Source organism: Bubalus kerabau, chromosome 16, assembly GCF_029407905.1.
Source record: "Bubalus kerabau isolate K-KA32 ecotype Philippines breed swamp buffalo chromosome 16, PCC_UOA_SB_1v2, whole genome shotgun sequence".
In the NCBI taxonomy this organism is placed as follows: domain Eukaryota; kingdom Metazoa; phylum Chordata; class Mammalia; order Artiodactyla; family Bovidae; genus Bubalus; species Bubalus kerabau.
The window spans coordinates 59,940,219-59,954,143 of NC_073639.1; the positions used below are offsets into that span (position 1 = coordinate 59,940,219).

At 43.9% G+C, this 13,925-nt stretch overlaps 1 protein-coding gene across 1 annotated transcript in view; it reads right to left on the bottom strand.

The window, feature by feature from the left end:
* Positions 1-7,401, bottom strand: part of TMEM233 (transmembrane protein 233) — a 47,545-nt gene extending 40,144 nt beyond the window's left edge. The window contains exon 1 of the mRNA XM_055551028.1: positions 7,111-7,401. Coding sequence (XP_055407003.1) covers positions 7,111-7,296 — 186 coding nt within the window. The 5' untranslated portion in view covers positions 7,297-7,401. The remainder of the gene's footprint in view (positions 1-7,110) is intronic.
* Between the last annotated feature and the right edge of the window lie 6,524 nt (positions 7,402-13,925).

Below are 13,925 nucleotides of genomic sequence, written 5' to 3' on the forward strand. Positions count from 1 at the left end.
AATCTGGTTTAATTCTTAAACTTGCAAAAATGGAAACTTCAGGTGTATTCAGGTTCCTGTGCTGAAAGCATCATACTTCTGGAAAAGCAGCTTTGAATGGAAGAAAATCAGTTGAGAGCAGAAACCAGTTTCCAAAGGTGTATCCACTGGCCTGTGGTCTGGGGATGTTGGTGGGTGCCAGACAAGCCAGGAAAACTATCCTTGGGAAGCAAGCCTTGGCTAACTTCTCAGCAACCCTTGGCATTAGCCTGACTTTCCTGGATGTTTTTCAAAAAAGTTTTGGCAGAAATGCAGAACACAGAGGGGAAGGGAAGGCAATCCTCAGAGACAAAGGTAGGAACATATTTAGGCCTCTGGGGCCATTCATTCATTCATCCATCCATCCATTCATCAAACATACGTTACTTACTAACCACGTGCTCAGCATTATGTTAAGTGCTGTGGCCAACAGTGCAGCTTCAAGAGGCTCACAGACACAAACTGGTGCAAAGAAGGAAAAGTACCCTGAGAGAAATCTATTCAAATTGTAGGCTGAGGGGACACAACTTAGGGTGAGGGCAAGAGGGTAATCAAGAAGGACTTCACAAAGGAGGTGGTTTTCCAGCTGAACTTTGAAAGAGGAGTGAAACCTGCATTTTAACAAGCACCTCAAGTGGTTAAATTTTGAAAAGCACTGTTCTAGGATATGAGTCCTCCTACCTGGCTTTCTCTTGAAGACTATTTAAAGGTGTCCTCCAAAGTCACCATTAAAATTCATTATAAATCAGATGCAGTCTGCTTATAAATTCAGGACAAACTGCCCCTCAGCCATGGCATGATTCGCCAACTATTTTAACAGCTGCTGTTTTGTTACCTGGGCAATGTTTAACAACTCTAGGAGGGACTTTTCTTTTTTTTTAACAACAGCAACAACAACAACAAACACCTTTACTATGTAAATTTTTAAGCATATTAAAAATCAACAGAACAATACAACGCATCTACCCAGCTTCAACAACCATCCATTAGTGGCCAATCTTGTTTTTATAGCTCCCATATTATGTTATAAGAAAGTCATTATAAAATTTTATCAGTAAATTAAAATGACATTCAAAATGTGTTTTCTTTTCTAGGAACACACAGATTAACATCTTGTACCTCTAATAATCTAGGACTTATTAGATTTGAAAGGATCTATTGAAAGGACCCCAATAGCAGTTTAAAATCTATATTCCCAAATTCCAAATGTCAGTGGCCACCCTCTGCCACATACTGGGGAAACTTATGAAAGTAGCCATCAAGGCAGGGGTTGCCTGGGCCATGTGCATATTGTCATCTGAAACCATCTTAACACTCTTCAGAGCTTCAAGTGGAGGAATTCATAAGGAATAAGTCACAAGTGTCCATAATATTGATATTCTATTTCTTAGCTGACAATAATGTAGAAAGAGCCACAGAAAGAAGACAGAAATCAACTGAGGACCCAATGAACTGTAATACTTAGAGTTTCAACTTATAAGCGATGGCAAGCATCCTGGGTAAGCTACCTGAACCAGGATGTGTTATTTCCAAACTCTGCCTTGATCACTGAAAACAAACAAACAAAAGCCCCAAACCCCACACAAGTAATAGCTCTCCTCTGAACCCATGAAAATCCAGTTGAAACCCAGTTTCGACGGACAAGCCCTGGTGGAGCCTGGGTCAGATAGAAAGAATATCCAGTTTGGTCTGTCTTTCATTCTGTGGATATTTACTTTCTTTTTGACCACAGACTTTGTCTTCTAGAGCAGGTGTGGTCAGGTTCTGGGCAGGGCTGTGCCTTACTGTGTCAGCCCATGACCAGATAATGGATTTTGACAATGGCTTCAGATCGATCATCCCTTATCAACTGCATCTTCTACTGGTTTATGAAACCTGCTGCCTTGTTTTGAAGATTTCTCTTTGCCTTTTTTGGGTGTGTTGGAGCTGTTTCCTTGATCTGTTGTCTTTATGTTCCCTGATTTACTTCCTTGTATTAGGGGAGCACACCCTCCCATAGCTTTCTAAGAAAAGGTATATGTCAGATTTCTTTTTGAGATCTTGAATGGCTGTAATTAATGTTTACCATTAGATCACAGCAGTTATTTATTCCAGTGACACATTTACTTGTTGTTGCTTTTATTTTTTAATCAAATTCACTAGTCTCAATAAAAATAGAAAAAGCTACTGAAACAGGTAATGGCTTGTATCCCTAAAATATATGCATACTTCATCTTTAATACTAAATTCTAGCTGTGTTTTAGGTAATGCCATGAAATCATTTAAATTTTACTATTTACTTTCCACAACAGTACCTGACTTGGTACCCTCGCAACCCTTGTTTTACAGGATTAAGAAATCAAGCCTCAGAAAGACTGAAACAGTTGCATGAGGTTACAGATGTAGCAAAAAGCACAAAAGGCTTTGAACCTCACTGTTTAGTACCTGGACAGACTCTGTGGGTGTGAGGAAGAAATTCTGTTGAAAGAAGGTTTATAACTCACCTAATTAAAATTCATTGGCTATTATATATTCATACTTAGAGTGATCAAATTGATTCACCTATGCAAAAGAGTGTATCATATCATAAAAATGGAAACTTGGCATGGACTTGCTTTCGGTCTCTTGAGCCAGGTAGCAAATTCCAGCTACAAAACTAATATTAATAGATGAAGATCTCAACCGAAATTTGCCAACACTCTTACAAGTTTTTTCTTGCAGATCTAGGAGAGGAGAGATCTTGCTGATCTTATTTATCACTTAATAAAGGTAAAGGAGTATACCAATGCCTGGAGTGTAAGTTGCTCAGTTGTGTCAAACTCTTTGCAACCCCATGGACTGTAGCCTGCCAGGGTCCTCTGTCCATGGAATTCTCTAGTTAAGAATACTGGAGTAGCCATTCCTTTTCCAGGGGCTCTTCCTGACCCAGGGATTGAACCCACATCTCCTACATTGCAGGCAGATTCTTTACCTTCTGAGAAACCAGGAAAGCCCAGGGAAGTGTGGAAGAGCCTGGCATTTAGTAACAGTGCTCAATAAATATTTGTTGAATGAACAACCAATCTTTCTCCAGGGTAAAAGTCATATGGACAGTCTCCACATTCCATCTTTCATATGGAATAAACAGATAGCCTGGAATGGGCGGGAGTACAATGAATGAGATCTTAAAACCACTCTGGGCTCTACTTCCCAAGTCGTGTACCCCATCTGTATGGAAGAGGGGTGCTATTTTCAAATTCACTGTGTAATATGGGCTAGCAGTGATCCAGCCTGCAGGAAGTTCATGAGATATGTGTCCCTGAAACTGAGTATAGGTTAAGTGTACTTTATATATATATATATTTTTTTTTTTTTAATGTGGACCACTTTTAAAGTCTTTATTGAATATGCTACAAGATTGCTTCTGTTTCATGTTTTGATTTTTTTTGGCTCTGAGGCTCCCTGACCAGGGATGGAAACTGCACCCCCTACAGTGGAAGGTGAAACCACGGGGACTACCAGGGAAGTCCCTAAATGCACTTTCAACAAATAGACTTTAATACTTGGGGAAGCAAAGACTTCCATGTCCCTGCCTCTGGCAATGCTTGACCCACCAATGTTCTGACACGACAAGCCATACCAATTCTCTTCAGTGGTGAACTCCTCACAACCCCCAGGACTCCCTTAGTTCTGCCCAGGATGGTGGAAAGACCGCAGGTGCCAACAGCCTGAAGAACACTCTTCTCAAATGTGTATTTTTCAAAGAGGCTTTATGATTACCTAGCACCTACTTCAACTTTGTAATTTGATGGAAGGCTTTTCAGACTTGATTTAATAAATAAAGATATTGATTGTTTTGAGATTCCTGGCTCTTTTTACAGTTCTGGGAATGAATTACATTGAGCCTTGTCAATATTTATGTCAGTTTGCATTATCTCCCTGTGTTTCTTGACTGGAGTGCTATTGATGCTTGGGGTGGGTCAGTTCTTCATTGGGAGGACAGTCTCCAGCATTGCAGGATATTAATATTCTTAGCCCTTCCCCCCCAAATGCCTGTAGCGCCCCAAATCACTGATATACAGGCATTTCCCATATAGTTCCAAGCACCTCCAGGGCAACGGCACCACTATTTAGTGCCTCAACTGATCACAAATTACAGATGACTGAGATTTGAAAATAGCCACGATTGAACATCACCAGATTCCCCAGGGAAAGCATACACCTGGCAGTTGGTCAGCCATCCTCCTCCTATGCACCCTTCGGCTTCCTCTTTATCCTTTAGTCTTTATTATGAAACCTGTCAAACTGAGTTCTGCACTGTTTCAAAGGGAAAATGCTTCCAGTACCTTAGAGGGAGCACAATTTGGAGAGTGTAGGAAGCTTAGTTTGACGTTAGTTTGACGTTCTGTTTGTTTTCATACACGACATATGATGTTTCCAGGCTCCAAATCTATCCATCTGTCTGACAGTTATTGCCTATACCGAGTGCAAAGCTGGTGGCTTAACACACTTTTACTCTCTTTTATCCTTACAACATTTTTGCTGCCTCTTAAAATGCTTTTTATATTCCCATTTTCTAGATGAAGAAGCCAACACTTTGTACAGAAGAAATATAACACTATAAAGCAATTATACTTCAGCAAAAAAAAAAGGATGAAATTTGGCCAGTCAACTTTCTGATTCCAATATCTACTTTCTGACAACAGGATGGTCTCTTGCTGTAAATATAGTGAAAAAAAGTCTTGCGGGAGGGAATGGAAATAGGAGGGCCAGAAAAAGGTTTCTATTCAAAGCACAAAGAAGTCTTATCCCCCAGGACACACCAAGTGGCATCATTAGCGTCCAACCTGTCACCACCAGCTGGAGTTCCAGCTCATCTCAGATGAATGTGGGATTGGGACGGGGGGAGGGGGGGGAGCCTCTGCAGGCACTTTTCTACTTGGCACTGGGAAAGGAGTAAATTGGCTGTTGATTCATTAATAAACCAGGATAGAGTGTGGGCACCAATACCAGTCAATTCTCTGCTACCGCCTAGAGAATTTGGCTGCTCCAACCTCCCCTTCCTGCTTTGCTGCAAAAAACCATCCAAGACCGGATATCTCAGGAGAGGAAGGAAGAGAGGAAACTGACTGGTTGGTCCTAAGGAAACTGATATGGTGGCTCCGGGGTTCCAGCACGGATAAAGTAGCAGGAGGAGAACAGACATTGTGACCCATTAACACCATTCATACATTCATACATTCATTCACTTCATAATATTTATTGGGCATCTACCACCAGCCAGATTTTCTTCTAGGTGAAGCTACACCAACAACAAAAAACAACAAACAAATACCCCTGCCCTCATTGAGCTTATATTCTAATGAGGGGACACAGACAATAAGCATATTAATACATGGAATAATATATTACACAGAAACAAGTACTCTGAGCAAAAAATTACAGGGAAGGGAGAACAGAACTTGTGTGTGGGGGGGTAGGGAGGTTGATTTTAAAAGTGATCAGAGAAGCTCTCAGCAAGTGACATGTGAGTAAAGATCTAAAAGCACCACCATGCTGGACCCTGTTCCAAGAGGTTCCCACTTTATCTCATTAATACAACCACCCTGAGAAATATGGCTATGATTATCCCCACTTTACAAAGAGGCTGAGGTGAAGAGAGATGCAGTGATTTCTGGAGATCATACAGCTAGTACATGATGGAACTAGGATTTGAACTCAGGCAGTTTGAAGTTCAGCGGCTGAACACTTAAATGTTGGTGTAGACAGCCTACAAATGTGGTATGAGAGAGGGCAAGCTGTGAGTGCAAATGAGGCCTCTGTGTGCACCTAGGAAGCCAGTACGGTGCCACCCATGGGCAACTGTGGGTGGACTTGCAGGGGGGAAGCGGGTAGAGGCTCTTGATCTTTACAGAGTTTACTGGGACTCGCCGGTCTGAGGCTGGGAAGCTGGGTCTGGCGAGGTGGGTGGGTGGGGGAGGGAGCTCGCTGCAGGGTTGTCCTGGGCCAGCTGCCCCAGTCAATAAGGTTAGGACCTCACCGGAGCTCCTCGCCCACCTGGGTTCTCACAGAGCTCCTACCTGGGCAGCTGAAGAAGGTAGTAGAAGTGAGCTCAGGAAGTAGCACCAGCTGCTTCTACTGCAGAGAGAGGCACAGAGTTCGCGGAGGTCAGCAAAAAGGACGAGCCGCACGGAGTGCACGAGTTCCCCAGTGCATTCCCGGGCCTGGAGGGGCGCCTGGGAGCCTTTGGGGGACGGCAGGAGAGGCGCAGAGGGGCGCAAAGAGTGACACGACTGAGCGACTAAACTGAAGAGAGGCGCAGGTAGGGTCCTGTGTAGCCAGTGTGAGAGGAACGACTACGTGCTGGGGTAGAAAGAGTGAGAGAGAGGAGAGAGCGGCACAGGGTGCACGGAAGAAATGCCTGGAGAGGGAGCAAGCTCACTGGAATAGAGGGACCAAGAGGTGCGGAAGAGAGTGAAGAAGGGTCAGCTGGCAGAGGCAGAAGCGCAAAGGAACTGGTGTCCCAGAGAGGGCTTGCTCAAGTGTGGGACCAGGGGTCTAGAAGACATTGGGAATCGCTTAGGGACCCTCAGAGAGTGGCCCAGGCGGCGCCCCAGGCGCAGCAAAGACAAGACTTGTGCTAAAAAATAGAGACGGTGCTGCCTTTTGAGACCTGGAGCAAGGGAGAGGCAAGGAGGGCGCAGAGCCTGCGCGCTCAGAGAATGGGGCGCGCTGTTGCTGTTAGAGTGGTGCGCTTTGAGGCTCCAGAAAAAAACGTTGAGAAGAAGTGGATGGGCACCCAAGAATGTCGGAGGAGGCTGGAGGGAAGCCAGAAAGTCCAAGGAAGAACTTGCTTGGGTTGGAGAGAATGCACAGCACTGCTGGAAGTGGAAAGCTGCCCGGGGGGAGGCTTGGTCAGGGTTCTCAGCACCACCGGGAGCACAAAGGAGGCGCTGATGGTTGGAGGGAGAGTGCGGAGAGCCTGAGAAAGGTGAGCAGAGGACAGAAAAGCCCCGGTGCCCCGGGCAGTGAGGAACGGAGCGGTGAAGAGCAAAGAGTGTGAGGAGTCCCCTCGAGGGGGTCCTGCCGCTCGGGTCTTCTGTACCTGGCTGCTGCGGGTCCTAATTTACTCACCATAATGGAGAAGACTAAAGCCACGATGTTGATGGGGTACGCGGGGCAAAAACACGCGACGATGGCAAGCCACAGGTAGTTTTGGGGCTTGGGCACGTCCTCCTCGGTCTTGTCATCGTCGGTGTTGGCCTCGGGACTGCTGTCCAAAGCCCTCTTGAAGTCCGAGCTGGGAGCGTACTGAGACATGGGCGAGGTCGGCGGCGCGGGGAGGCGCAAGAGCGCACTGTCGGCGGCGCGGTGTGGGGCTTTGGCCGCAGGCTCTCGGCGAGTCGCTGAAAAGCCAGTGGCTCGGGACTCCAGGGAGACGTAATCTCACCCCTTCTGCGCCTTCCACTTGCACCTGCCTGGGCTCAGGGACCTGGGCCAAGAGCCTCCGGCACCGGAGGGAGGGAGGGAGCGAGCGAGGGCGTGGGGGAGGCAGCGGGGGAGGAGAGAGGGAGCCAGCTAGCCTGAGAAACAGGGGAAAGGCACCCCTTGAGGACACACCCAGGGGCCATCAAGCAGACACAAAGACTTACAGGTTAACAGTCTTACAGGGAAGTGAAAGGGAAGACCCTTTACATGGCAGACTAACTGACCTACAGGCTGAAGATGACCAGCTCCTCTTTTAAAGCAGTTGAATTTGAGTTCATTCAGCATCACAGGAGGCGACCCAACTCTATCCAGTTGGGCACCCAGCCCTACCCAGGAGGTAGCAGACTTACTACTTCCTCTTAACTTTAATGACTTGCTTTCCCTGCTCTATGATTCTTCTTCTAAGAGTCTGAACACTGAGCCTCACTGATTTATCTTCCTCAACAGGTGGGCAGGGAGCAAGGTGCTCAGTTTGGGGCACCTAACATCACTGAGGGGGCTCTGGAGACTGGTGTGTCGACAGGCAGCGGGCACCACCCAGGCAGGGCCTATCCCGATACCCTCTACTTTCTCCCAAGTGTGCTGTCAAGGAGTCCTTCTCCTCTCCACTTTTCCACCTTGGAGGAGAGAGAAGCAGGTATATCTAACTTGTGCAGACAACCCAGGTAGTTACCTGGGATGGAAAGGAGAGAGAGGGATCCACTTTGGTAACTGGAGTGAAGGTAGCTGAGATAGATCAGCAGTCTGAGCAATTCATGAAAGATGGTATGGACCAGAACTGGGGCTCCAAACCAGATGTAGTGGGGAAATAATCATATCTGACTTGAATGACCTCAGAAAAATTCCCTCACCTTGCTGACCACCAATGTCTTTGTCCAAAAGAAATAATAACAACTGTGGAATAATGAGAGTCCCCGCCTCATCACAGATATTGTTAAATACTATGAGACTACATGTTAAGTCAGGAGATTCTAAGTGTTCAATAAATTTTACCTATTATTAGGATGATATTTTCCCCAAATATAGTTATTATAGGGCTTCTCAGGTGGCACTAGTGGTAAAGAACCCACCTGCCAATGCAGGAGACACAGGTTCAATCCCTGGGTTGGGAAGACCCCCTGGAGGAGGAAATGGCAACCCACTCCAGTATTCTTGCCTGGAGAATCCCATGGACAGAGGAGCCTGGTGGGCTACAGTTCATGGGGTCTCAAGGAGTTGGACACGACTGAAGCTTAGCACAGACACGTATAGTATCTCAAACCCAGTATCTCTTGCTGTAAACAATTCATGAAAAATTCAGCTAGTCTGAGTTGGCAGGACCACAAAGAAATGCAAATAATTTTAGTGTGCACAGTCTCAAAAGCAGTTGCTCACACCATCACATGGAGAAATGAGATGAGATGAGGAAGCGGTATGCATTCACCAACTCAGAACATAAACTGATTGATGGTCTGGGATGCTCTCACTCATTGCATAGCCCTCTCTGATTTGAATATCTACCTCCCTCACTGGATGGCAAACTCCCTGAGAGAGGGAACTGCCTTGCTCATCATTGTGTCAACACTTGGCACATATCTATATTTTGTAATAAACATGTGCTTAGCATAGCTTTCTGGGTAAACATATGAAGATGACACATCACTTATATGGGAATCTTAAAAAAAATGATACAAATGAACTTATTTACAAAACAGAAACAGATTCACAGACATAGAAAACAAACTTACATGGTTCCCAAAGGGGACAGCAGGAGATCCCATTGTGGGGGGAGAGATAAATTAGGAGTTTGGGATTAACATATACAAACTACTATATATAAAACAGATAATTGTAACAAAAGCCTACTGTATAAGCACAGGGAACTATATTCAGTATCATGTTAACTTATAATGGATACTGAAAAGGAGTATCTATATCTATCTGATTCACTTTGCTGTACACCCAAAACAACACTGTAAGTTAACTATACTGCAATTTAAAAAAAATGATTTAAAAAAAAAGGGAAAATACCACAGTATCTTTCCCACCATGCCTTCTCCCCCATTTTGGATGGTTAATCAAGTAGGAATAAGTCAGAGAATTAGATTCACCTACTGAGTTCTCAACCAAACCTTTGCCTGGAATCCTTTTCCCTGAGACTGTCACATGGCTGCTCCTCCTTATTTCTTATCTGTCAACTGAAATGCCATTTCCTCAGAGAGACAGAGAGTTTCTCTTTACATTCATCTAGTGTAGGTCCCCATAATTATTATATATTAGCTTTTTTTTTGGGGGGGTGACATTTATCACTACTGTAATTTATTTGTGTACTTGTTTGCCATCTACTTTTTCTTGAGACTATAAGCTCTGTAACCTGTTCAGGGCTGTATCTCAAGAACTTAGAATTGTCCTGGCACATACTAGGGATGCAAGAAATAGTTCTTGAATGAATGGATCAGAATTACCTATGAGTGTTGAAAAATGATTTCCAGACCTTGATCAAGATCTACTTGAATTAGAATTTCCCAGAGTGGTACCCCAGAAATCTATATTTAGAATGCCTGGGAAATCTGTATTTTTAGAACATTCCCAAGTAATTTTGATGGAACTGAACATTTTCTCAAATCCCAATACCATCTCGAGCTCTCAGGATGTAGGCCTGGATATTTCTTTTTTGGGTCCCCTCTGGTGCCTCAAATTCAGCATATCAAAGATTAAAGTGTTCTCCCTAAGAACCTACTTCTCAAGGCTTGGTCCATGGCTAATGGGTCCTGCCCATTTCTCTAACCTCCTCTCTAGTCAATCTTCTCCTCTATGCCCAGTTACATAAGACTTTTCCCCCCCTCTTCTCAAGGAGTACATCTAGCCTTTTTCTAACCCAAGGTCTTGGACTTGTTCCTTCTTCCAGGAATGCGTCCCTTCCTCCCTTTCATCTGTTGGCTCCTTTTCATTTTAAGGACCTATCAATTCATGTATTATCTTCTGAGAGAGTCCTTCCCTGACCATCATATCTAAATCATGTTCCCACATCTTAAATGTCCATCAACAGATGAATAGATAAAAAAGATGCAGTACATATATACAATGGAATATTACTCAGCTGTGAAAATGAATGAGATTGGATCATTTATAGTGATGTGGATGGACCTCGAGTCTGTCATACAGAGTGAAGTAAGTCAGAAAAACAAATATCATATATTAATGCATATATGTGGAATATAGAAAATGGTACAGATGAAGCTATTTACAAGGCAGGAACAGAGATGCAGGCACATAGAATGGACACGTGAACACAGGGAGGGTGGGCAGGAGGGTAGGACAGACTGGGAGAGCAGCACTGACACATATACACGACCATGTGCAGAACGGCTAGCTAGTGGGAAGCTGCTGTAGAACAGTGAGCTCAGTTAGGTGCTCTGTGATGACCTAGAGGGGTGGAATGGGGGCGGGTACGAGGGAGGCTCAAGGAGGGGACATATGTATACATATAGCTAATTCACTTTGTTGAACAGCAGAAACTAACACAACATCGTAAAGCAATTATACTTCGTTAATAAAACAGCAATAATAACAAAAAATAAAGCAGACTTCCATAGTCTTATTCACCATCCTATTACCCTGTTTATTTCCTTCATCACAGTTATCACAACCAGAGACTGTCTTATTTGTCTGCTATTTATTGTCTGTTTCCCCCAGTAGAAGGCAAACTCACAAGAGCAGAGTTTTTCATTTGGTTCACCGTGGTGTCTTCTAGGCCTTGTTCCTGGCCCTAAGTAGGTGCTCAACAGATACTTACTCAACAAACTGTGCATGCAGTCATCCACATTAGGAACTTGAAGGCGTAATTCTTTTCTTTCCTTCAGCCTCTACACGAACAATTCATCATACCCTACTGACTCCATCTCAAACACAACTCTTCACCCCATCCTCTTTTCCCATCCCATGGCCAGTGTTCCAGTTACAGCTCTTATCAACAATGAAAAAGCTCCAGTGGGGGCTGTATAAGCTATATTTGTGATGTGAGGCTGGTGAATTTAGTGGGTGTGACTCCAACCGACTTGTGTCATCCCGGAAAATACACAAAAAAAGATAATTGGTTGTTGACTCAGAATCGCCCATCTCCTCTGTCAGGAAAACAACTGCTCAACACTGGTCCAACACTCTGGAATTACCAAACATTTCCTACTGTGTGCATTCAATGCATTCCCTAGATGCATCATCTCACTCAATCCCTGCTGCTGCTGCTGCTGCCAAGTCCCTTCAGTCATGTCCAACCCTGTGCCACCCCATAGATGGCAGCCCACCAGGCTCCCCATTTATAAAGTAGGTGGAGAGGTTTCTTTTTCTTAAAGCTGAGGAAACCTAAGATCAGATGGGTAAAGGGTCTTGTGGAAGGCATTATAGCTTAGTGGAGGTGCCAGGATTTGAACCATGACTAGGATACTTGTTCAGCAAGCTTGTCCAGGTCAGAGAGGTAGTTGGACATCTCTAAAGTTTGCTAGAGTTGATATACTGTTCAGGGAAGATGGATTAATAGCTTGTTGACTGGTCTAAATTGTAGCAGTGAAACTGCAATCACTTGAAATATTTACAATTATATTGAAAAGAAAGTGCCCATACCACAAAGTGTAATGTATATGGCCTTGATTCTTGAGGGATGCATTAGACCACTCGGTAGGGGTTTCTAGCTCATATTTCCTGAGCTTCACTAATTTTCTCTTGAGAGGTCAATTTATTGCTCTTGAACCTTACTGGCTGATTGACTGCTTAATAATGTAGCAATACCTTCCCTCTTTTAAAAGGAGAGAAAAAAGTGACTTCCTAATGTTACCAGTCTAGAAGATGGAAAGAACTCACTCTAGCCTTCTGGACCCCAATGTAGCAACTCACCCTTTTTGACTTCAGAAAAAAAGTTTTATTTTCCAAATGTAAAAATAATATATATTCTTTCTAGAAAAGTTGGGAAATGAATAGAAGCATAAATAAGAGAAATATCACCTGTATCCTACCATCCAATGTTAACCACCATGAAAATAAGGGATTATTTCCTTCTAATTCTCTTTCTATATGCATGTATGTTATATCACTCTTAACATTCTTCGCAGGTATTTTCATAGTCTGCATCATTTTCTATTAGATGGATTACTACTTAGGTAACCATTCCCTGATAATCAGGTATTTACGTTACTTTTAGTGGGTTTCTGTTACTAAAGAAAACATGGAAAATGCTGTCATGGACATCTTCTGTACCCAGTGACCAGCATTTATGATCATTTTTTTATGACTCATGACCTTATAGGGTAGATGCCTGTCTTTGAAAGGCAAAGAAAACTCCAACTTGCTGGCTCAAAAATTACAGTATAAGATATGTACCAAAGGTAAAATTAAAGTTTAGCCCAAGGAAACAATCACAGATTAAATGGACTACAGAAATGAGATGATTCAAATGAGATGAAATGAGATGTATTCAAAGAACAACTTCTCAATGCTAGATAGATCCCTAGAACTACAATACTCAATGGGGGTGACGCTGAATGTATGCTTTCTGATCTTAGTTATGTCTGCTGCTGCTGCTGCTAAGTCGCTTCAGTCGTGTCCAACTCTGTGCGACCCCATAGACGGAAGCCCACCAGGCTCCCCCGTCCATTGGATTCTCCAGGCAAGAACACTGGAGTGGGCTGCCATTTCCTTCTCCAATGCATGAAAGTGAAAAATGAAAGGGAAGTTGCTCAGTCGTGTCCGACTCTTAGTGACCCCATGGACTGCAGCCTACCAGGCTCCTCCATCCATGGGATTTTCCAGGCAAGAGTACTGGAGTGGGGTGCCATTGCCTTCTCCATAGTTATGTCTAGGATTCCATAATATTATAGAAGGAGGGAAGGAAGGTGAAAGGAAGAGAGAGAGAGAGAGAAAGGGAGGGAGGTGAGAGGGGGAGAAACAGGAGAGGGAGAGAGGAGGAGAGAGGGAGAGAGTAAGGTGGGGGGGGGGGCGGAGAGAAAGAAAGAGAGAGACGCTGATTGAGAATCTGCTGATCTGTGAAAATGCAAGGGAAAGGTTCCAGATCTTAGGAATGGTAAGAAGTCCAGTGTGTTTGCTGCCAAATTTTGCATTAGTCTCAACTACCCGGCTTTAGCCATAAAGTAACTGCTGTGGTCTCAGGAGTTTGCTACAAAAGAACTGTGTTTTTTTGGCTAATACGATTAGAAAATCATTTACCTTTCAAATTTTCAACAGTTCTGATCCTCTTACAAGGGGGCAAAAAAGAGCAAAACCTGGGAGAGGGAGTATGAGGGGGAGAGATTATGGACTGTTAATTTGTAAAGCCACATGAGGATGGAGGGGGATAAAACACCAACTCTCTGACTTAAAATGCAATCCTTTTCCCATTCATCCTCCATTGTACCAGAGAAGAACTGTATCTATCCCATCATTTGCCTTGCTGATTGGATGACATATATATACTAATAATATATAAGAATGCT